At 33.8% G+C, this 24,768-nt stretch overlaps 1 protein-coding gene across 1 annotated transcript in view; it reads right to left on the bottom strand.

Annotated features, from left to right (window-relative positions):
• Positions 1-24,768, bottom strand: part of ADAMTS20 (ADAM metallopeptidase with thrombospondin type 1 motif 20) — a 163,588-nt gene that overhangs the window by 107,544 nt on the left and 31,276 nt on the right. Inside the window, exon 4 of the mRNA XM_054591215.1 lies at positions 3,051-3,307. Within this exon, the coding sequence (XP_054447190.1) occupies positions 3,051-3,307 (257 nt within the window). The remainder of the gene's footprint in view (positions 1-3,050; positions 3,308-24,768) is intronic.

The following is a 24,768-nucleotide window of genomic DNA, read 5'->3' as shown; positions in this document are numbered from 1 at the left end:
TAGAGATCACTAAGCTATTTTTACAACATGAGTATAACACTAAAGAGTGAATTAAATCCCACACATCATTTCTCTATAAATGCATTCATTTTGTTAAATTGTTGAAAGCAATTAAAAATTAAGATAGCACAGTTGTTTACTTCATGCAGGATGGGTAAGGATAGAAAATCTCTCTTAATTATAATCCATTCGTTCAAAGCTGAAAATATTCAGCAATTCCCGCCTTATATCTAGAGTTTGACACACAAAAACTCTTTTTCATCACTTCGAACTTTTCTATAAATGGCTCTCAATCATATTCCAAGTCTAAACAACATTTTCTTGGGTTTTTTTTCCTAAATTACTATGAACAACAATATTATCAATATCCTGAGTGTGTTTGAATAAATGCAGTTAATGCCTTCTTATAAATTAAGACAGAATATGTAAAAACTTGAATTGGCCCCTTCCTCAACTACAAACATCTGGGTACACTTAGGTTGAGACAGCATTCCTCTTACCTCTTTACAGCAATTTTGGAAAAGACTTCACAAGTGGAGATAAAACAAGCTGGACTACATTTTGCAATCTCTCTGTAGTGTGACCAGCAGTCCCAGTTAGCCCGGGACTGAGGGGTTTTCAGTGACATAGACTTTAACACTAAAACTAAAAAAGTTCCAAGAAAAACATGTCACTTTTTCTCCAAATTTACTTTCATCTTTAACTTGTTTATATCTACAAATGGTGATCAGTTATTCACTAATAAAATAATCACCTATGTACAAAACCCAAAAGTCTGCTTTCTTATATACTTATCTGAACATTATTTCAATGAAAGAGGAAAAAAAAAATAAAACACTAAACCCAGGTAATTCAGAAGTCATCTGAAATTTGACCTCTGAGGAGGAAACAAAAGCATGTACAAACCCCAAACTACCTCAAAAGAGAGACTTAGCCTCCTAAATTTTCCCTGCTGCCCCAACTAGCTTTGGAATGCTCTCCTCTTCCTCAATCCAGCTGCAATATCTGTCCCCCGTGAATGCAAGCTTCACACAAGCCAGCTGACTGCCTCTACAAACATTATGTCTTCAGTTATCACTGGCCCCCTAGTAATGAGACTGAAACTCTAAGGAATGTGTGTGTTCATTGGTCTGTTGCTTCAAGGAGCCTCAGAAGCAGATTTGATACTTTCCATGAAGTCAAAAGGTCTGCTTTTGCCTTTGATAAACCCTGGCTTTAAAACCCCCATGGAAAACTTCAGTTATCTCAAGGTACGTCACAGTATCTTCTAAACAGTGATTATATTAATTGATTTTTAATGTAAAATAGATACAGTGATGATATTAATTGATTCTTAATGTAAAATATAGATAATAAAACTTTTCGAAATATGGCATTATCACTAAAACTGCATGTACTGTTCCAAAATTACCCTTGGAAAATTACTCTTGTGTTCTTTGATTCCTTCTAGTTAGTATTTCCAAAGCACTGATACCAGAGTTATATGTCCTCTAATGTGATTCAAAACCTGTTGTGCTTACAAAATCTAATATTTTTCTTTGGTATCACTACCCTCTCCCTAATTTTCTTAAAGAGTATCATTTCCTTTAAACATTTAAAATTGCAAACTCTATCCCAGTGTTCTATATAATTGATACAATTTCCTACCTATCAATTCATCTTCTATGTCAGTGTTCTCATTAGAAGCCCTTCATAATGAGCATGCCACACCTACATCTAGATAATTATACATCTAGATAATTACATACCTAGATAATTACTTCAGATTCAGAAGTAAAAATAAAGTGTCTTCAGGATAAATTTCTTTGTATAGCTCTGTTGTCATTTTAAAATTCAATTAAACAAAACAAGTAGATGTCTACAATATACGAATTTCAGAAAAATATTTTGGATTATCTCTTTTTGTCTACTAGGTAATTAGTTTAATTACCTAGTATTACTTTAATTACCTAGTCATTCTTTTTTTTTTTTCTTTCAAGAACTATTTATTGAGTGCCCGCTTTGTACCAGATACTATGTTTAGGCAACATAGACCATGTACACTTGGCACTGATAAGAATTTAAGATAAAATGTTATATGTAAGAAAAGTAACTGGGTCTTAGGATCTTTAAGTTGCAGAGAACTTAACTGGGGATTTCTAGCTATAGATGTGTCCTGGAGAAGTCTTTTCAGCCAAGTGGGCTGAATTTCCTGTATGTGAATAAAGGTATTTCCAGCCATGAGATAGGTTCCAACACCCTGAATCTGTATAAATAAGTGACCATGTAATTCATCAACTAAACCAGGATACTTATGAGCATGCAAGGGGGGTGCTTTTAGTAATTACTCCAAATCAGCAGGCCCTAGATCTAAAAATGTACAAAACAGTAGATGTTTATATGTCTGTATGTATGTATATATGTATGTGTGTATATATGGTATAAAGTGATACTACTAATACAGATATGTTTCTCCTCATTGACATTAGAATTCTGTTCTATGGATATAAGCACCACTATAGCACAAAAGAGATTTTAACATCAGATAAGGGACACACAGCTACTGTGATCTTACATCCCAAATTTGTTAAAGCAGCTCTGTTAGTAATAGCCTAAACTTTTATCCCCAAAAATATATTTATAACTTAAAATATCATGCATCCCAATTTCTGATTTGACCAACGTAACAGTAGTAAAAATAATGTATTCTCCCCTCCATGCAAAAATAGGGTGAAATTTTTAAAACTCAAAGGGCAAAAGATCAACGCGACTAGGATCTTCCCTGTCACTAGGGGGCAGAAGCCATTCATGTGATGAAGTAAATCAGGCATTTTCTCTAAGTGGCTTCAGAGATTTTTAAATGTTTTAGAAAGTTGTCCAACTAACAGAACAGGATACTTGCTATACAACTATCTAAACTAAATTTAATTAATGATTTTTTTTTTTTTTTGCCTTAAACCTTGATATAATTTGTTTACACCTAGAGTTTGGGAAAACTTTTTAAAAATTAAATGTGAGAAATATATTATGCCAAACATTTTAGGGAATAAAAAGGACTTAAGTTTACTTACAATTGATATCAGAGTTAGCACATAGTGCTGCAAATTCTGTCCATGGTGATGAACCATTTTAGCATCAGCTGTCACCATAACTTCCACATATCTTGGATATGATAAAAAACGTTTTCTCCTGGAATGTAATTGACTTCTTTCATTTTCCAATGATATATTTGAAGGGTCTCCTAAAGCTGTTTCCTTTTGTATATTAAGATCTTCATTCATGTTGCTGTAGTTATGAAATTGTAATGTGGATTTCTTTATTTGACTTTCTGGGGGAAAAAGAATATAGTATATAATCAGTAAATTATGTGACTAAAATATGACACAAAACAGTCAAAAATATTTAATATGCACAATAGAAGGGAAAATTTAAAATAGTGTTATATAGCATTATCATGAGCATTACTATTCATATGAAATATAGTGTTCATATTTTCATAGATCACACTAACAAAACTGTGGCTAAGTCTTATTTAAACAACTATAATTATTCAAAAATATTAATCACTGAATAAAAAATAAATCAAGGAGTCCCTATGTTTTTCTCAGTAGGCCCTCAATTTACCAATGACATTTAATCTCAACACAGAGTAATCACACTTTGTAGGATGAAATGTCATAAAATATAGAAAACATACTTGTGTCATACAATATGTCACGAGCACCAAAAATAACAGAAAATCAACCCATAACTATAGGTAGCTTTTCAAACCTAGAAAATCAAATGTTGATATAAATTTATAATACTGAATTATATAAAATACCTGATTACTTACTATGTTGGCTTATATAAATACATGAAAATTATTGAATATTGGTGATTACAACTTTTAAGTCCTATGTATTTACAGAGCCATTTCTTTTTATCTTTTTATTGTATTTTTTCCATTACCATTTAGTCCCCTTATACCCTCACTCCCCCTACCCTACAATCACTATACTGTTGTTCTTGTCCATGAGTCCTTTTTCCTTTTTGCTCAATCCATCCACACCATGCCTCCCCCATCTTAGCTGTTATCCTGCTATCTATGAGTTGTATCTATACCGCTTGTTAGTTCAGTTTGTTCATTAGATTCTACATACGGTCTAAATTCTTGAGTATTTATGCTAATGGAAAAATTCGTAGGTAGAATGGATGCTTGTCCTATTTTCCTTCTTCAATTTGTTCCTCTGCTATCCTCTACTTTCTTATTTTTCTTTTTTACTAACAACTATTTGGTGAAAGTGTTGGGATGACCAAAAAATTCATTTGGTTTTTTCTGTACAGTAGCTCCAGTAGTGCTTAGTTGTCTTTAACTTCATTCCAAAAAATTTTGTTAGACTGTATTGCGACAATGTCAAATCAGCATGCATTTATGAGAAAAACATCAATATTAGTGAATTTTTGTGTAACCATTTTAATATTTAAGATGAAAGAAAACAGGCAACATTTTCCATGTGTTATGCTTTATTATTTCAAGAAAGGTAAAATACAACCAAAACACAAAAAAATATTTGTGCACTGTATGGAGAAGATGCTGTGACTGACCAAACATGTCAAAAGTGGTTTGTGAAGTTGCTTGTTACTAGAGATGTTTTGGCAAAATAATTCTTTGCTGTGCAAGCTGTCTTAAGTATTGGAAGATGTTTTATCAGCACCCCTGGCCTTCACCCACTAGAAGCCAATAGCAGGAGATAACCGACATACTCAAAATATCCAAATCAGTAGTTACTGGTGAAAAAAGGAAAATGTGTCCTTTATTTTATGGAAAAAACTGAATGGACTTTTTGGCCAACCTAATATTTTTGAACAGAAAAATGAAACAGAATATTCAGGTAAAGAGAAATAAAATGCGCTGGATACTTAATAAACCAAATAATGAATATCAAGGCAATCAAGATTTAGTTGTATAAAAATTAGAAATCAATATAAGACTGTACATCTTTATAATACAGGAATCATTTCATTTTAAAGCAAAAAAACCTATTATTTTTTATTACTTTTTAATACTCACCCAAGAACATGTTTATTGATTTTATACAGAGAGGAACGGTGTGAGAGAGTGAGCAAGAAACAAAAATCAATAGGTTGCCTCTGGTATGTGCCCCGATCCAGGGATAGAACCTGCAGCCTAGGTATGTGCCTGACTAGAAATTGAACCCAGAACTTTTTGGTATATAGGGCTCCAACCAACTGATCCATACAGCCAGGGCATTCTGCCTTTCAATGTTACTATGATCTTGGGTTTTAAAGTTTTTTCTCAGTGGGAGATTCTGGACTTTTGACAAACTGAGTGTATAGTACTAATACTTTGTTCTACCATTTTTTTTTCTCCTGAGGTGATTCAACCACTAAAATATCCATGGTCAACTACTGGGCCCTGGAGAAGATCCCAGTGATGCTTATGAATGCAATTCTTGGCACTTTCAGGAAAAAAGTAAATATTCATGTTTTAATTTATTCATTCATCTATTTCATTCATTCAAAATAAACATTTATTGAGTACCTTCTATGTGTTAGGAAACATTTAGAAATTGAGGCACAAATAGCATCTCATATAGCTTATATTAAGATAAAATAAATGAACACATATTTAAGGATAAATTTCAAGTAACCTAAAGTGTTTCAATAACAATTCAACCAAGATACAAAATGACTCTACCTATCCAAGTGGCTAAAATTTAAAAGATCTATAATACCAAGTATTGGTACAACCACATTGGAAAGCTCTCTGACAATTTCTAAGTGAAGTCATCAGACATGTATCTCTCCCCCTGTAACTCTGCTCCTATTTATATACCTAAGAAAAGGAAAATATGCGTCCATAAAAAGACTTGTATAAGAATGTCTGACAGTATATAAACCAGTGGAATAGAACACAGAGGTTAGAAATAATACCTAATGTGTTTGGTTAAATGATGTTCACAATAGGTGCCAAAACAATTCAATGTGGGAAGAACAGTCTCTTCAACAAATGGTGTTGAAAAAGCTAGCTATCCACATACAAAAGAATGAAATTGGACTCTTAAATCATTCATAAAAATTAACTCAAAATGGATGAAAGACCTAAAAGTAAGCCCCAAACTCAAACTCCTAAAAGAAAGCAGAGGAAAAGAGGAATTGTGTCTTGTATATGCCACACAAGCACAAGCAGCAAAAGAAAAAAAAATAAATGGGACATCAAATTTTTTAAAGTTTGTGCAAAGGACACAATTAGAGTTAAAAGGAGATAAATGAGAGAATGAGACTGAATGTGAGAAAATATTTGCAATCATTTACTGGGTAAGGGGTTAATACCCAGAATGTAGTTAAAAAATAATAAATCTACAACTCAACAAAAACAACAAAATAACCCTATTAAAAATGGGCAAAGGACCTGGACATTTCACCACACATAATATAGAAATGGCCAAGAATATGAAAAGATGCTTAACATCACCAATCATTAGAGAAATGCAAATCAAAACTATAATCAGATATCATTTCACACCCATTAGGATGGCTACTATAAAAAAAAGAAAAGAGCACTGGTGAAGGTGTGGGAAAATTAGTCCTTTCAATCTGCTGGTGGGACTATAAAACAGTGCAACCCGCTGTGAAAAACAATATAAAGGTGTCACGAAGGATTACAACTCAAACTGCAATATGATCCACAAACTCTATTTCTGAGTATATTTCCAAAAGAATTGAAAGCAGGGTCTTGAAGAAATATTTGTATATCCATGTTGACTGAATTATTCACAACAGCCCAAAGGTGGAAGCAACCCAAATGTCCATCGATGGATAAATGGATAAATGAAATGCGGTATATATGCAATGGATCATTTAGCCTTAAAAAGGTGGAAATTGTTGCATATTATGCTAAGTAAAATAAGTCGGTCACAAGATAAATCCTGTATGATTTCATTTGAGGTATCTAAAATAGAAAAATTTAAAGTAGAGGGGTTGGTTACCAAGGCCTGTCAACATCTCACTTTCTGAGGAATCTCTCATAGTCTGTTCTGCCTGGATGCTAAGAAATCAACTATCGCCAGCTAACATGAGCAAGTAAAAGAAGAACACAATCCAATAAAGGAAACACTGGGGCTTGGAGCAGTCAGACTGATAGAGAGTAAACTAGAATAGAAGGCTCTGTGCTAAAACAAAAAACTAAGAACTCCAAACTGGAATGAAAACATTGAAGAAGATAATGCAGCAAAGCAAAAAAAGTTTCTAAAACAAAAGAATATATAAATTTGAAATTTAAAGATCCAATTCTATAGGAATTAATAAAAAAAAAAAAAAAGGAAAAAATAACCAGTATCAGGATCCTATGGCCATTAATGGGACATAAGCAACTTGATGCAAACAAATGTAGAAATGTTCCCAAGAACATGTTTAAAGAAATAAACAAAACTGACCCATAAAGAATTATGAAGTCTAAATACCTACATAACTCTCAAAAAAACGAATCCTAATCAATAATTCCTTTAAAAATCCAACCTTAAATTTCTTTACCAATAAATACTAAATGTTTAAAGAGCAGTACTTTTTCAAATACTCTTAAAGAATTGAAAAGAAGGAAACAATCCCAAACTTGTTTCATGAGGTTTTTAGAAAATGCTGTAACAGAGTATCTTCATGATCTTGGTTTAAAAAAAGAAAAAGATTCCTTACGAAACAAAAAACATTAATTGTAAAGACTATTCATTTGACCAAATTAAGACTTTGAACTTGTGTTCAACAAAAAACACTCTATTGGAATAGGAGAAGGTATTTGCAATATATGTAAAAACAACAAAGAACTTAAATACAGATTTTATAATTAATAATTACAAATCGATAAAAAAAGATAATAAAGAGACTTGAATACACCACAAAAGATAAAACTTAAAGGCAATAAATGTTAAAATAGTGCAAAGTATTACTGATACCCAGAAAAATGCAAATTAAAACAATAAAACATGATTATATACCTACCAAAATGGCTAAAAGTAAAAATATTGACAAAAACAAGGCATGGTAATATAATGTGGGACATCTGAACTTCTCATGTATGTACCACTGGTAACAGTAAAAATTAGCACATTCACTTAGAAAATTGTCAGCAGGGGAGGAAGGCATATAGGCCACATAACAGTGCAAAAAGGGATATAGTTATTGTTTACTTTTAAATCTTTCAACATAAGTGTGAATATGACTCAAAAATAAGCACCATAACAAAGAAAAACAGATACTCATAGAACTTCCCATTTTAAGGAGGAATGGATGATTTTTAAAAAAAGTCAGCAATAATAAGTTAGGGAAAAAAGAAACAACATTAGAGCATCATTAATATAAATAACATCTAGCACATATTGCTTACTGTAGGCCAAGTATATTTCTGCTAAATTTACTTGTATTCACTCATTTGTATAGCATGAGTACTATTGTTAATTCCATTTTATAGATGAGTAATCTATAACATAGAAATTATAGAACTCACAAACAATTGATCATTAATGGAGCTGAAAAATAAATGGAACAAAACTGTATAGATCATTTATTGTAATAACGGCGAATAGTGTAATTTTGCCCACCAAAAAAACAAAAGATTTCTAGAAATGGGTTGATAAAATCCAGCCATATATTAACAAACAAGTAGCATATCTGGAGTTTAAATCCGGGGATCTTGCTCCAGGGTCTGTGGTTTTAACAACTAAAAGGTTGACAGTGAAGGTTGTTAAAAGGGAAAATGAAATAATTTAACAACAACTACAATGTTAACAATACACATAAGAGTTTAATCTCTATAGAAAATGAAATAAGAAAATATTCTATGCAATTCTTTGTCTAAATTTAGAAGAAAACTAATTTCATACTTCAACACCCAACATCTTCTCACTCTCAGTGATAAAAATAAATTACAACATTTTTATACAGTTTAAAAGCCAAAATAAAAAATTTTTACAAAAACATGGATATAATTAACTACATAATAAGAGTGAAAAAATGGCAAATGAGAGATTTAGAATGTTCGTCAACTCAGGTGACCAAAAGGCAGGTGGACAAAATCAGAGGTCACATGGAAGCAGGATTACGTGGCTGCATATCAGTGGCTGTTCAAGCAGTATTTCATATTGGCTCATATATTCATAGTATATATAATATTATTAAGTTCTTAGCAAAGAGTAATACACAAAACTAAATGCTGTTAAAACAATATGACAGCTCTCCTTACTATCATTTGCTATTGTTTCAATAAGGAAGACAATAAAATGAAATATGAAATACAATAAAATGAAATACAGTATGACTATTAGAAGCTATTAGAAGCTTTCCATGATTTTTCAAATGAATAGCTTTTATAACTAAAAAATACAAGAGACTCAATTTAAAACTTTTTAAATAATTCTCAGCATAGGAATAATTAAATAATGGGATGCTATGCAGCTGTTAAAATAAAGAAATTAGGTACCACCTCACACCGGTCAGAATGGCCATCATAAACAGATCAACAAACAACAGGTGCTGGCGAGGCTGTGGAGAAAAGGGAACCCTAGTACACTGTTGGTGGGAATGCAGACTGGTGCAGCCGCTGTGGAAAGCAGTGTGGAATTTCCTCAAAAAGCTGAAAATGGAACTGCCTTTTGACCCAGTGATTCCCCTGCTGGGACTATACCCTAAGAACACCAAAACACTAATACAAAAGAACCTATGCACCCCAATGTTCATAGCAGCACAACTTACAATAGCCAAGTGTTGGAAGCAACCTAAATGCCCATCGGTAGATGATTGGATCAAAAAATTATGGTACATATACACAATGGAATACTACACAGCAGAAAGAAAAAAAGAACTACTAAACTTTGCGACAGCATGGATGGAACTGGAGAGCATTATGCTAAGCGAAATGAGCCAAGGGGCGAAAGACAAATACCATATGATTTCACCTATAAGTGGAACCTAACCAACAATACAAAGATGCAAGGAAAATAAGACCAGCAACACTGAAAGGAAAAGAAATCAACAGAGACAAGAGGGGAGGGGAGGGAGCGGGGACAAGGAAGGGAAGAAGAAAGTCAAGGAACATATAGCAAGGACTCATGGACAAAACCAAAGGGGAAGAGCTGAGGGAGGGAAGGAAAGAGGGGGCAAGGGAAAGTGGTGGGGGGTTGGCAGAGACAAACGTATTTGAAAAAATAAAATAAAATTAAAAAAAAATAAATTAGGTCTATGCATTTGTGGATGTCCAGAATGTTTTTAAATTAAAAAAATAAATAAATAAGTGGCAAACTAATATGTATAGTGTGATCCTATTTTTGTAAAAACTTTCACTAAATGTACAAATGTGTCTTCATAAAATTTTATATAGTGAGCCAGAAGGTATGGGAGTGTACACCTCCAAGAGTTTTGGCTGTATGAGGTACAGCCTGAAGAGGGGGGAAAAAACAAGACTATCAAACTCGAACATCGCAGTGCACTTTCAATCACTGCAATGAACTTCTTTTATTAGTAGTTTTCAAATTATAGTATTATTTTTAAAAACAGCATGTATAACTATTTTACAAGCCAAACATTTAATCTCATCTTTTTTGATGTTTATACTTAAGCAGAATAACAAATGATGACAAAGTGACCTTTCCAAATACCCTAAATAAATAAGCATATTCAAAGCTCATTTGTCAATTCACTTACATCATTTCTATGGAATGCTTTTCTTTCTATTTATGTTCCATCAAGTCAAGTGCTAAAATGATATCATTTATTAATAACGAGTGTAATATAACCCAACACTAATTTAGACCAAAACAAACCATCAAATCACAAACATAATGCAACAATGATAATCAGTGAATAGAACTCCTATTATTAGATACTGTGGTCTTAAGTGCAAAGAGATTGTTAAAAGTTAATACATAAGAATGCAAATTACTAAAACTTATTAAACAATATGTAATTAGAAACACATAATTTTACTTAAATGTCCCACAATTTGAAAAAAAATTTTGACCAATTCCCTAGTATACGTGGTTCAATACTATTTTAAAATAGATCTTCAGTTATTAAAGGAAAACAAAGAAACTGGACATTTCAGCTATCTTTGGAAATTTATGGTCCTCTACATAAGTGGTTCAAAAGTGGTTTACTTAATGTCCTGTTAAGTTCAGTTGACAATCTTCCATAGCAAGATTTCCTTGATAATGAGGGTGGTATGTTGAGTCACATTCCACTATGAACTCCTTATCTCATTGCAGATGGACTCTTCGATGAGCATGGATCTAGCATACCACCAATAATGTGAAATAGCTATCAGTCACTCTCCTAGACTAAGAATCTGGTTGGCCTGCTTGAACAAATTACTCTAAGTTACAATAGGATCATGTACTAACTTCAAGTAGAATTACAATGCATGAAATGAGGTTCCTAACTAATTTGTTACAGAATGTACTCAATACTTGGCCTTATTCTCCATCGGTGGCCTGGGACTGAGCTAGAAACTGACATTAGAACTAAATACAATATAAATCTAACTATCTCTGTGTTTCTGACTTAAGGATTTGATGACAGTATTAATAGCTAATATAACAGATTACTTATTTTAGGTGTAGGCAACCTATTAAATAGTTTTCCTGCCTCCCTTAAATTCACTTCTCACTATTATGGGAAGAAATCATTAACATAGCCACTTTATAGATGGGCGGGGGGTGGGGAGAATCTCGGCTTTGTCAAAAAAGTTATTGTTAAAGAATGTATTTAGAAAGCCATAAGTATACTCTAAAATCCTAACATTACCTCATATTCAAACTATACAAAACTGATTATGGCATTTTTTCTCATATTCCCAGTTTCCCTATTTCTACTACTACGAGCAATAATCTTCTACTATCCAGAACTCACACTAAACTGCCTACTCCCATGGGGGTCTTCTTTACCCTTTGTATCTGGTCACCAAATTTCTCCTTTAAATGTTCCTAGTATTGCACCTGTTGTCAACAATGACTCTAAACTCATTCAGGTCTTTTTCACCTGTTACTAGAATCGTGAATGCAAAATTAGAGAGTCTCCCAACTAGCCTCACCATCTTCAATCTCTTCTCTTTTTATTCATCATTCATTTATGCCCAAAAAATCGTTTTTTGGAATATCCCTTTTATCTCATCCTTATTAAAAACTGTCCATGAATCTTCATTGTGCATAATATAGAGTCCAAGCCCTGATCACCACCAACCCACCACTAAGCACGATCATCACCATGACCACCGCCAAGCTATAAATTCTCTACAGACTAAGAACACTGTTGGGCAATGTGTTCTGCCTTGGCAAGTGCTCAATAAATGGTCATGAAAAGAAGCAAAAAGGATTAAGAGTAAGAAAGTAAGGATGATAAAAAGTTGGGAGGGAGATGGAGAAAAAGAATATATTGAGGAATATGGCAAAAGAAGGTTTATCGGACCAGAATTTCAAGGTAACACTAATTGCAATATACAATAGTAGCAATTAAAAAATGAAGAGCTTGCCTTTGACTTTTCTCATATCAAGCAAGAAGTTCACTCCAGTCTCTGTACAGAAGCTAGAATTGACAGTAATGCTCTGTGTTTGACCAGATGAGAAAACAAGCTTTATACTTGTCCAATAGTATGTAACCACTCATTCCAATATGAGGGCGTAAAATCAAATGAAGCATATTCTAGACCATCAACGTTTCAAATCACTTGTTAAACGCCCAACCAGATTCCCCACTCAAAGAATTGAGTGTGCTATGAAATAAAGAATGACTATATTAGATATCTTGTGAAATCCAACTTGTTTTCTTACAATTTAAACTGTTTTCTGTATCTATTGTGTGATATGTTGTAACAATCAACTTGGTTACCAACACTTGTATCAATAATAAACACAGTACTAGTGTACTTCACATAAGTTATCTCCTTTACTAGTAATAACTCTATAAGGTAGGTACTATTATCCCCATTTTATACGTGAAGGAAATGAGAAACAAGAATGTTAAGTAAACTGTCCATGGTCACATAATAAAATATAATTTGGAACATATCAAATGTTTAAAACAGTACTACTCTATGAAAAATTTCTAGAGACGTCTATGATTTGTCAATATTATTAGAAATCTCAACCACAGAATTGAAGCACAAAGCTTATAAAATGTTTTATTTCAGAGACATTTACAAGTCAATTATTAGAACTGCACCTACTCCTAATAAATGTGAAGAAGAGTGTGGACTTGCCTGTGACCAGCTGCAATTTGAAGCATGAAGGAATCATTACATCATTAGTCCTCATTTCATCCCTGAATCAGTTACTATTACAGTGCACATTTTGAAATTCAGACATGTGACACAGGTTACATGAAATTTCATCAGCCACCAACTGAATAAGTGGCATAACAAAGAAATGAATTCAGATTTCCTCAATATCAATTATTACATCTGAATTCTACATCACAAGACTCTTATAAAGGTCATATGTGACAATACATGTAGAATTCCAAGAATTTAGTAACCAGGATTATAATAGAAAATGCTGCCTCCTACAAAGCTAAAAGAGCAACTAGCTACTCATATTCATGAAAATATGATTCTAGTTCTCCCTGCATTACAGAAATAAAAATCTGAGTCAAGAATTTGATACAAGTGCATTTCGCTCCACAATGCATAGACTTGAGAAAGACCTGATACTTTCCTTTTACTCTGGCTGTCCCAAAAGAAGAAAGGAGGGCACTGGAAACACCCCAAAGTACTCCCATTAATTCTACATCCAGCAACAAATTGTAGTTCCTTCTGCTAAGTGTGCTGAAAGGGCAAACAGTACACTGGTCAAGTATTACAGAGTAAATACCCTTTCTTCCACATTCTCAAGAAACCAGCCCATGGGAATTGCTCTAAAGATATGTAAGACAGATTTTCCTAATAAGCTAAATCAAGGATTCTTGCAGAGATCATGAGTTGAAAATAAGCACTAATTCATTCATAAAATCAAAACCTTTAAATTTCTTTCTTTGTGGGAAGAAATATTCACTAGATGTCTTTCTCCAGCTTTGGGCTTCCCAACCTCTCCACTTTAAAAGCATAGAAAAGGAACTGTGTACCCCTTTGCATTTTACAAAGGGCCTTTCCATACCTTCAGATTTTATCCATTTTCAGATATTCTAAGAAAAATGAGATTAAGACAAACTAACCAAATAACACAAAAATCAGAAGAATTTAGATGCACAAGTATACATATGACAATGTGTATTCCAAACTCCCACTCTATTTCTTGAAAAGATGTTTGAAAATCGTATGAGATAAATTCATTCTTTAAAGAAAAGTCAGTTAGTCAGAATTCATGTTGAACACACATCTACCAGGCTTATTTTGCAAGCATGTGTGGTTGCTGAAGTTGGAATATAGCATAATGCTATTAAAATTGACCACAGTAGAGAACTTTAACTTATCAATCTTATCTTCCTGTTTTCAGATAAGCCTTCAAGGCAGTCCATTTCTAAACAATATCCACTTACCGTGATTTAACAGACAACATATAACTCCCTTTGTTCTCTAGACTTCTACAGGAGCTGCTCCTGAGCTAGAAGGTTCCCACCTTATCTGACAATCTGTCTCATGTCAGTGGAATGTTTCCAAAAAATGCTTTGAGATAATTTTAAGTACTAAACACTCTAAAATGCTCCCAAGCATTTCAGTCATAGTATTTGCTTTCTGCCAAGATAGGGAATATGTCACTCTGCCAGAGTATGACTTTTTACAGATTATTAAATAAAGCTGTATATGTCTCATTGTAAAAAAAATAAATAAATAAAAATAAAATAAAATGCTCCCAAAATGCAAAGTTAGTTCAAAGTGGCAATTTACAAATACTATAATCTCTTTATGTGCTTTGTCAATTCAAGTATTGGTATAAAACTATTTTTGCACATGAAATAACTTGAAATGAGTATAAGCATTTGCTATTATGTTATTAACTATAATTTCTACTTTTTTATTGAATATTTTTGAAAAATAAAGTTAAAACTCATGAAAATCTATAATATAACCTAAGCTTATACTTCATTCATATAATTCATTCTTTATTCTGTTATTCCTGCACTGTAATTGACTCCTCCAGGCTCTGTATTGAAAACACTTTTGACTGAAAATAGAATTCTCATGTGAAATATTCCTCTATTAATATTCACTTAAAAGGTTTTCAAGAACAAAAGGTATTTTCCAAAGTAAATTTAACATTAAAAAACTTAGATCTAATTAAAGGCAGTCATTAAATGGATGTAAAATGTGAAAAATAAAAATAGTATGTGGTATCTTACTTGCACCTAGTATCTTTATTTTTTTTTCCAACAGTAAAGATGTGGTTTATTAAACTATGCATAGTATGCAGTTGATAAAATGATATTCATAACAGGGAAAATATTGAATAATGTTTAAAAAGTTATAAATAAAATATAAATTTATTTTATTGTTGTTCAAGTGCAGCTGTCTCCATTCTCCCCACATCACTTATGGAATCAGTTTTTCTTCACATTGCTTTTGTTAGCTTTTATTAAGTCCACTCATTTTAGCTTTTGACAAGCAAAAAAATCAAACTCTGAGATCACTGATAGACTGAACTCTCATTTTCAAGCAGGTATTTTGTTATTTGATTTTATGCTACATCTCAGAATAAAACACAACTTTTTAAAAGAATGTTTTTGTCAATCTTACTTAACACCATGTTAATCTAACATCCAGCTACATTTGTGTATGTGCAAAAGAAGTTGCAGACTACAGACTGACAGATCAGACAGGGAGTTTTTTCCCTTCAGTGTTCTGGCTTTCTTCCAAAGAAGAAAAGCCAAAGGAAGCAGCCTTTTGGGGCAGGTCCAGAGGTCTGGAAGTTCTCCACATGAAATAGCGTATCTGTCGCCTGACCTGGCAATGGGCCCACCTCTCACTCCAGCAGTAATGATGTTCACCGAATGAGGAGGAACAAGGAACATCCTCATCCTCGTGCAGTTTTCTCTGGCATTCTACTCACTGTGAGAGCAGCCCAGTCTCACGCCTCAATGTCTTTAAACAGGGCTTGCTTCTGAATGCTGCAATACTGAATCAGATTCTAATTGCAAATAATTAAAATCTTTGCTTCCTCTTCTAGAGGAAAGCATCACATGGTTAGCAGTAGGGAGCCAAAGATTAAAATTTACTTCACTAAGCATTTGCAATTAAGCTCTGTTTGCTAGTCCAACCAAGGGAAAACTGGAAAATGAACTATATGGCTGATTAATCATCTAATACCTTAGAGAGAAAAATTTACATTTATTGCTCTCCACAAATATATAGAGCTCTTTTCTCTTAGGTCCTTAACCTGATAAGTAAATCTAAAAGAATATTAAGTATATAAAATAAAAATGATGGCGTCCTTACACAATTCATATACAATGATCCATTATTTCAATCACTCTCTTCTAATAGGCACTCATCTTCTTTGCTCTTTTCCTAACACAATCAGGGAAAAATTTCAAAGCTAATTCAATTGTGAACATAAATGTACAAATTCTAAAGAAAGTATTACCAAATCCGGTCTGGTTAGAACTCGAGGTGCACTTGCCATTTGAGAATCAATCAACTGAACAAAGGGTAGAAATACATGATCTCCTTGGTATATACAAAGGAAAATAGTTTTAATAAAATTTAATACCCCCTCATAATAAGTCTTAGGCTAGGAATTTAGGGAAATTTCCTTAGTCATATAAAGGGGACCTAAGGAAAACCAACAGACTTGTACATATTACAAAAGGTTGGAATCTTTCCTTCTAAAATTGGTGATGAGGCAAGGATTTTCTTTACTGCCATTTCCATTCAACATTGTTTTAGAAATCCTAGCCAGTACAATAAAAAAAGAAGAAAAAAGAAATAAAAGATGGAAAGGTTAAAAGGAAAGAAATAATTGTCTACATGACTGTTCATGTACAAAATCCAAAATATCAACAGATAAACTATTAGACTATTATGAACAAAGTTGCTAAACATATTATAAATTCCCTGCATATTTATGTAGAAGTAACAATTAGGAAATGAAATTTTAAAAATCATACCACTTACAATTAAATGACTAAATACCCAGGAAGAAATATAAAATATTATGTGGGAAATTAAGGAAGAATGGAGGATAAACCACATTGATGGATTAGAAGATATATTGTAAAGCTGTCATTTCGCCAAACAGATCAATCAATCCCATAAAATTCAATCATATTTTTTCCTATTATGGAAACCAAAATCTGATTCCAAAATGTGTATGTAAATGCAAAGGGTCAAGAATAACCAAGACTGATGGTTTGTGTGAAGAGGGTGTGTGAAAACGATAAAGGGATAAATAAGTACAAATTGGTCGTTACAAAATAGCCACAAGGATATAAAGTACAGCATAGGGAATATATTAGTCAATATTATTGTAATAATTATGTATGGTGCCAGGTGAGTACTTGAATTATCAGGGGGAAAACAGTTTGTAAGTTATATAACTGTCTAACTGCTATCCTATACACTTGAAACTAATATAAAATAACTGAATGTAAACTGTAATTGAAAAATAAAATTTTAAAAAAAAGAAAGAAAAACCAAGACACTCTTGAAGAATAAACTCAAGGGCTTCTTCTACCACATTTCAGGACTTATAATAGAGCTATAATATTTTTAAGGCACTTTTGGCACAATGATAAACAGACCAGTAGAAGAAAAGACAATATCCGAAGCAGATCCACATATAGAAATACTTTTCTGAATAAATGTTATATACTATATATTTTTAATTCCTATAAAGTATTTCAATTAACTTTTACAAAATATGGTTTTATTGACTATTGCTTATGACAGTTTTTAGTAAAACTATACACTGTTTTTGGATTTTGCAAAAGAAATAAAGTTTAAAATTATTGATAGATGAGCTCTTATTTCAAACAAGCATTTTATTTCATTTTATTTAATGCTAATCTCAAAGTTTAATATATCACCTTTTTCTAATTAACATTTTCACCACAACAGGATAACTCCCCAACAAGAAAGGCCTAAAAATAGTTCATCTAACTGTCCTTTATTAGTTTTATAACTTTTATTCATGTAAACATTCTTGAAAAAATTCCAATCAGCAAAACATTTGAGGTCACCAATCATTCCTAGTTTGCAAAACTCAAAAATCAGCTCCAAATCACATTCTTTGAATTCCCAATGCCACTTAGCCAATCAATTAGTCCTACCTTTTTAAAAATCTTTCTTTAGGTTTTGGGGCACACATTTCCCAGTTGTCTTACTATCACCACCCTGGCACTTATTTCTTAATCTCCTAGTCTTCGCATCTCCCCAGCTGCTAAACACTGAGATGCTCACAGTTAATCCTTGGGTATTTTTCTCTTCTGTAACTAACTCTTTCCCTATACAATTTCAAATAGTCTTATACATTTAAATATGATTTATTGTCTGACTCCTAAATTATTATCTCAAGTCCAGACCCCCATACTGACCTTCCAGCTCATATATTCTATTATTTGTCTTTTCTCCCTTTAGATTTCTAATTGGCACCCCAAACTCAAAATGTCTCAAACCTACTCCTGATGCTCCCTCCTAAACTTGTGGTTCCCACTGTCTCCTCCATCTTAGTAAATGACAACTCCATCCTTCCATTTTCTCTGAGAAGGCAAGGAGAACCACCTTAGAATACTGTAACAACTGTCTTACTCTCAGCCCTTAAAACCCAACCTCATCCACACAACTATCAGCTTGACCATCAAACTATACAGTGTCAGGCTACTTCTCACTAAATTCATAGCTACCACCGTAATTCAAGACTTCATCATTTCTCCACATGATTACTTCAGGATCCTCCAATCTCTCCTTGCTTATTATACCCTTGTTCAGCTTGTCTTTTCTCCATCCAACAAAATGAGTAATCCCTTTATAATGCAAGCTGATCATGTCACTCCTCTGCTCAAGATCCTACAGTGGTTTCCAGTGTTAGAGTTATAGGCAAAGTTGTTATTGTGACTTACAAGGTCCTATGTGTCAAGGTGGATTTACTATGAATCTAAAGCAGCTTAAAATTCTTGTCTCTCTGTCACAGTCTTTTTCCAAGGCCTTGGACAGAATCCTAGAAATTTTGTCTTCATAATTTTTCTATTATTTTTCTTAACCTCACCAATTTGTTTGATCTTCAGGCCCCACACCTGGATTCACCCACAACTACATGATCTAGCCTCCCACTACCACTCTGACTTCATCTCCTGATACCCTTTCTCCTTCCCTCACTGAACTTGTACTTGTACAGGCTGGTCATGGGACATGTTAAGCAGGCCCCAGAACCTCTGGAACTCCAGTGAAGGAGGTACACAAATACTTTGTAAATGAATGAACAAATGGATAAACAAATCCATGTTGGGGCAAGATGGAGACCTCATCCTCCGGAGTTATTAATGGGGAACAAGAGCAAGATTCTCCTCTTAGCAGTCAGCTTTTTTCTTCACTTATTCAATGCCTGACCCCACCCCAGAATGTGAATCAGGGATAACCACGCATTACTTGGCACTCTTGTGTTCCTGCTCCTGGCCCACCATGAGGTGGGAAACAAAGGGCAGGCTTTTGATTTATTGACCCTATACCATATTTTTTCTCTTTCTAGATGAAGACTAGGACTGAGTTCACCAGGGATAGCAGTGGATATATTAAAAAAAGAAGGAGCATTCAGAAATTTCTTCAAATTTCTTGCTGCACAATCAGATTTTAAAAGTCACAACCTAAACATTGCCTTTAGCCTTTCTATTTGCACTCTCATTTAAAAAAAAAACAAAACTGAGGGGTAGTCATCAGATAATCCCAATTTTCTGGAAAGTATATAAAATTATTAAATGCCACAGCAGTGGAAAAATAAGTTAACTGAAAATTCTGGACAGTTTTACACTAAGAATAACAGTACCGGTTCTCTTTCTTTTACCATAGTCTGTATCTTAGTTACTAATATCTCAAGTCTTCTGTCCATTTTACCTCTCTCAAAACACAAATTTGGCTGTTAATATATTAATGTCAAACACATCCCCTTGATTCCCTTGTTGGCATCTCCGTTTGCAGTGCTCAAAGGCACCTCCAGCTCTAGCAAGGGTAGCTCAGTTGGTTGGAGCATCAACCTATAAACTGAAAGGCCGTGAGTTGAATTGCCAGTCAGGTAATATCTAGGCAAGTGGGTTCAGTCCCAGTCAGGGTCCATGTGAGAAGCAACCAATCCATGTTTCTCTCTTACCTTAATGTTTCCCTTCTCTCCCCCTCCCTTCCCCTCTCTCTAAAATCAATAAGCATGTCCTCAGGTGAGGATTAAAAAAATAAGGTACCTCGAACACACATTTTTAAACACCAGTGTCACAACTGTCCATCCCCTTGTTAGCACATGTTCTCATTTCTCTACCCAGCATCCATTCATCTAACTTCTCACAACAGTACCTGATTTTTCTTTGGGTACCTACCCCCATTCATTCCTAGCCTATAGTTCATTACATTGACCTGACCCCATGGGCATGGTGAGGCTGGCTCCCTAAGGCTCTGTCTCCAATAACAGCAATTAGCTGAGGCTAAAGAAAATAGTAATCAGACCCTGTTTCAGGGCCTTCCTTTAAACTGCAGGGGGAGGGGGATGACTCCCAACATTCACTGGGCTGGTGTCAAGTTAATGCCTAAATCCTTTAACAGGGCTTAACAGAGACCTTTATAAACTTGCCCCTGCTTACCTCTCCAGCATATCATCTTACCATCTCCTAGCATCGCATGCCTTTTCTCAAATACTTTCAGTTCCCTTGGCGGTACAAGTCCCACCCCATCTCCAGGTATTTGCACATGCTGTTGCTTCTATCTGGAGTATTTCTCACCCTCTCCCCTTCCCCTGACTAAATCCCTCTCATCTTTGGAGTCTCAAAGAATGAGTTTTTTCCTCAAGTAAGCCTTCTCTGATTTCCATGTCACAGTTGGTTTTCCTGTGAGGCCCCAAATCATCTGAATAAATTCTGCTTATGCACCTGTCAAAAGGGTGATTTTGGCACTAACAATTCAACTGTTTACACAACAGCTATATTCATAACATTAGTTGCTATAAAGAATGTGAAAAATGAAATAAAACATAACATTTAAGGAACAAAAAATCTTAAAACTAATAGGTAGGGTAGCAGAAGCATATAACAAATTTTAAAACAATGCAAGATAGTGTACATTATATGCAAAATAAATAGTAGGTCCCCTAAATTGTTTGTAGTCTTTGGTCAGTGATTCCAAAGCCTACACTCTTAATCTTATAAAATTATGGGCAGGTACATTAGCCAAAGGAGAATGAATAAGATGCTAATTATAAAACAATCAAATTTTCAGTAAAGCAAGAGTCTGTAATAAGGTACGATTGATAAAAGAGCTAAAAACTAATGACTCTATTCACATGTTCATCTCTGTAAGTGAAAAGCACCTTAAGTACCTAAAATAAACTCATTTAGAGAAAAAGATTTTGTTTGTATTTTTTTTAGTTTGAGGAGACATATCTCACTGTGGAAGGAAAAGATTAAGGAGAAATTTCTCAAAGGATAAGTGACATAAAAGCATGAAACAAGCCAAAAAAATATATACAAAGTGGCAGACAGATCACCGAAGGGTAAATGGAGATGTATTTGGTTTTAGCCATGGAGGCTTACATTGCTGTCCAATAAAAACACACAGGAACTTAACCAAGTTGCAAAGTGACTAAAAACCCTATGTATGAGTTTCAAAATAGGAACTGGACCAATATAAAGCAAAGGCAGAAAAATTCTTAGTGGGGGTAGAACAGAAAACCAGATGTACCAAATATTTCAAAGGAAAGTTAGTAGTCTCAGTCCCTCCTCAAACGTAAACTTGATAAATACATGAACTAGGACAAGTTGACATAATCAGAAAAAAATTAAAATTCCTAGCAACAAATGAGAAGCTCTAATTTTACAAACAGTGAGAGACAATCAAATAGGAAAAAATATAAAAGTGGTTTGACATCATTGTATTCTGACACAACATAGCTTATTCTTCAATTAGGGGTTATAGCTGTGGCATAGCTTCTTCTATACTTTAAGATTCATAACCCTCTCCTATTCATTTCTAAGCTTGCAGAGAGGAAACATTAAAAAAACTTGCCTTAAAAACTTAAAAAGAATGAATCATTTCTACCTGTAAAACATTCTCCAGTTTAATGATGTAATATGGAAAATATAATTCTCATATAAAAAAAGGAAGGTTTTTTAAAGATTAAAGAATATGTATGTATGTATGTATGTATGTATGTATGTGTGTGTGTGTATATATATATGATCCATGGATACAGACAACAATATGAGGATTGCCTGAGAGGGGCACTGGGTGGAGGTGGGCAAAGGAGGGAAAAGTGGGAACAACTATACTAGCATAAACAATAAAAATACAATAAAATGCAATAAAAATGTAATCATATAATAAAAAAACTTCAGTTCTTCAGAGTAGGTAGGTAATCCTCCTAAAAAGGAATGTTGTTAACACACCTAAAATGTAAGGCATTAAAAGTTACCTTTCATGTTATATATTTTCAAAATGCACCTGACTTGGTAAACATACCTCTGATTCCTGCATTTTGGTTCCCTTTCTCATTTGCCTGTTTCACATAATTCACCCAATGTGGGAATCAGCAACCTCATTAGAAATAAAACTAGATAATAAAATCACAAATAAAATAGAACTTCAAAGCTCTGGGACATTGCCACAGACAGAATGATAACACAAAGCAAGCACTGTAAATGAAAGATTGGTTTTTCTCCGTAGAATGCATTATTAAATAAATGCACACTTCACTATTATGGCACACAGTACAATTGCCAAAATAGGTCAGCTGATAAAATAACCCTGCCTGCATGGAACAAACAACTGTCACACTACCACTAGATTTCTTCCTGTCACAGAAAACATCTGTAAGTTGAGGAGAATTGTATCTCAGAGTTACTCTAGGAATCAATGAGTTAAAACTATGAAGAGTACTTTGAAAAATATAGAGCTTTTCATAATATTTATGAGGTAATTCTAAGACCACAGGATTCACAATCTCAAAACTTCAATAGGTCAAATTTCACAATTTAAAATTGTTCTTTGGTTTGGGACGAAATTTAACTTAAGAACATTACTAATACAATAAGACTGAAAATAGCTCCTTAAGAAAATAAAATACCATATGATTTCATCTATAAGTGTAACCTAATCTACAGAGCAAGCAAGTAAAATATAACCAGAGACATTGAAATAAAGAACAAACTGACAGTAACCAGAGGGGAGGCGGGGATAAAAGGGGGAAAAAGGGGACAGGTCACCAAGGAATATGTATAAAGGACACATGGACAAAGCCAAAGGTGGGTAGGATCAAGGGTGGGAAGTGGGGATGGGTGGGGCGAGGGGAAATGCAGACAACTGTACTTGAACAACAAAAATTTTTTAAAGAAAATAAACTGCTCTCATGCACTTTAGAATACTGATTAACAAAGCAAAAGGATAGGCCTGAGTAGTTGAGGCAAATTTGTTATTCGAATCTAAATCAGTCTTCTCTAGGTAACAGAGTAGGATTTTTTTCAAAAATTAACACTTAAGTTTCCACTATAGCAGGTGCTTGATTTAGACAAAAATTTGGACACCAAAAGAAAAAAGGCTTATTTAGGGGATATGAATGAAGATGGTGGTGGAAGAGAAAGGATGGCTTCAGATTAAATGTATCAACCTAGGATGCCACAGGGACATCCAAGAACCATGAGCATATCAGACACTTGTAGACCTGAGATCTCATTTCAAAACAAGCTAGATTTAAATCACTTTCAAATATGTGTCATTTAAATTAGCAGTTAAATTATGGAAGTACAAAACATAAATCATGTAGACTATATAAAAAAATGGTGGCCAAGAAGAACACTTTAAAAATGCTTAGGAGATGGGAAAGCAGTAACATCGACGAGGAAGAGAAATAGGAAAAATAGTAAGAAAGAAAAGCAGCAAAGTTGGAAACAAAGTATGTCAGAGAAGCCAGAGAAAGGAAAATTCAATTATGAGGAGCTGATCCATAGTGAGAAATATTCCCCTAAAGTGAAGTAACAGTAAGACACAGATTACTGCTTTTGGCAAGTAGGTCATAAGTGATCTTTGAGAAAGTGGTTTTAACAAAAGACGGTCAGAAGAATGAAATCTCTAGAGTCATTTCTATATATACTTAGAAGCTTGAGCTGACTCAAAAACACTATTAACAAGTTATTAGTTGAAAATATTGACGATGGTCATGGCCCTATTTATAATCCTCTGCCTCTAGATTGATGGCTTCCCCTCCTCTGCCCACAAATTTATAAAATGTTTTAAGTGGCAGGGAACTTAGAAATCATTAAGTAAGAGATTGCAATTTGGTGGGTAACAAGCCAAATTCAGCTCTCATGTATCATACTTTTTTCCCCACATTTTTAACGTCTCTATAAAGAAGTCAAAAGATCAAGTAATACTGATCCCACATTTCCAATGCACCTTTTGCGGGGGCGGGGGGGTGTTGGGGGGGGGTGGGTGTGTGTGCACGTGTGTGTGTGTGTGTGTGTGTGTGTGTGTGTGTGTAAAATTGACCTGTTGCTACCTGGACGTCCTAAGGACATGTCACTTCACTCATTTCTGGTAACTGTCTGGTCCTTGTAGCTGTGAGGTATTTAAGTTAGAAACCCCTACATTAACATTTATGCAGGAAATATTAAATCCATTTACTATCCACT

The sequence above is a fragment of the Pteronotus mesoamericanus genome, unplaced genomic scaffold, assembly GCF_021234165.1.
Source record: "Pteronotus mesoamericanus isolate MK-2021 breed Mesoamerican mustached bat unplaced genomic scaffold, CSHL_Meso_final scaffold_21, whole genome shotgun sequence".
In the NCBI taxonomy this organism is placed as follows: domain Eukaryota; kingdom Metazoa; phylum Chordata; class Mammalia; order Chiroptera; family Mormoopidae; genus Pteronotus; species Pteronotus mesoamericanus.
The sequence above is the reverse complement of the archived record's forward strand: the minus strand, read 5'-3'. Positions and strand labels throughout refer to the sequence as shown.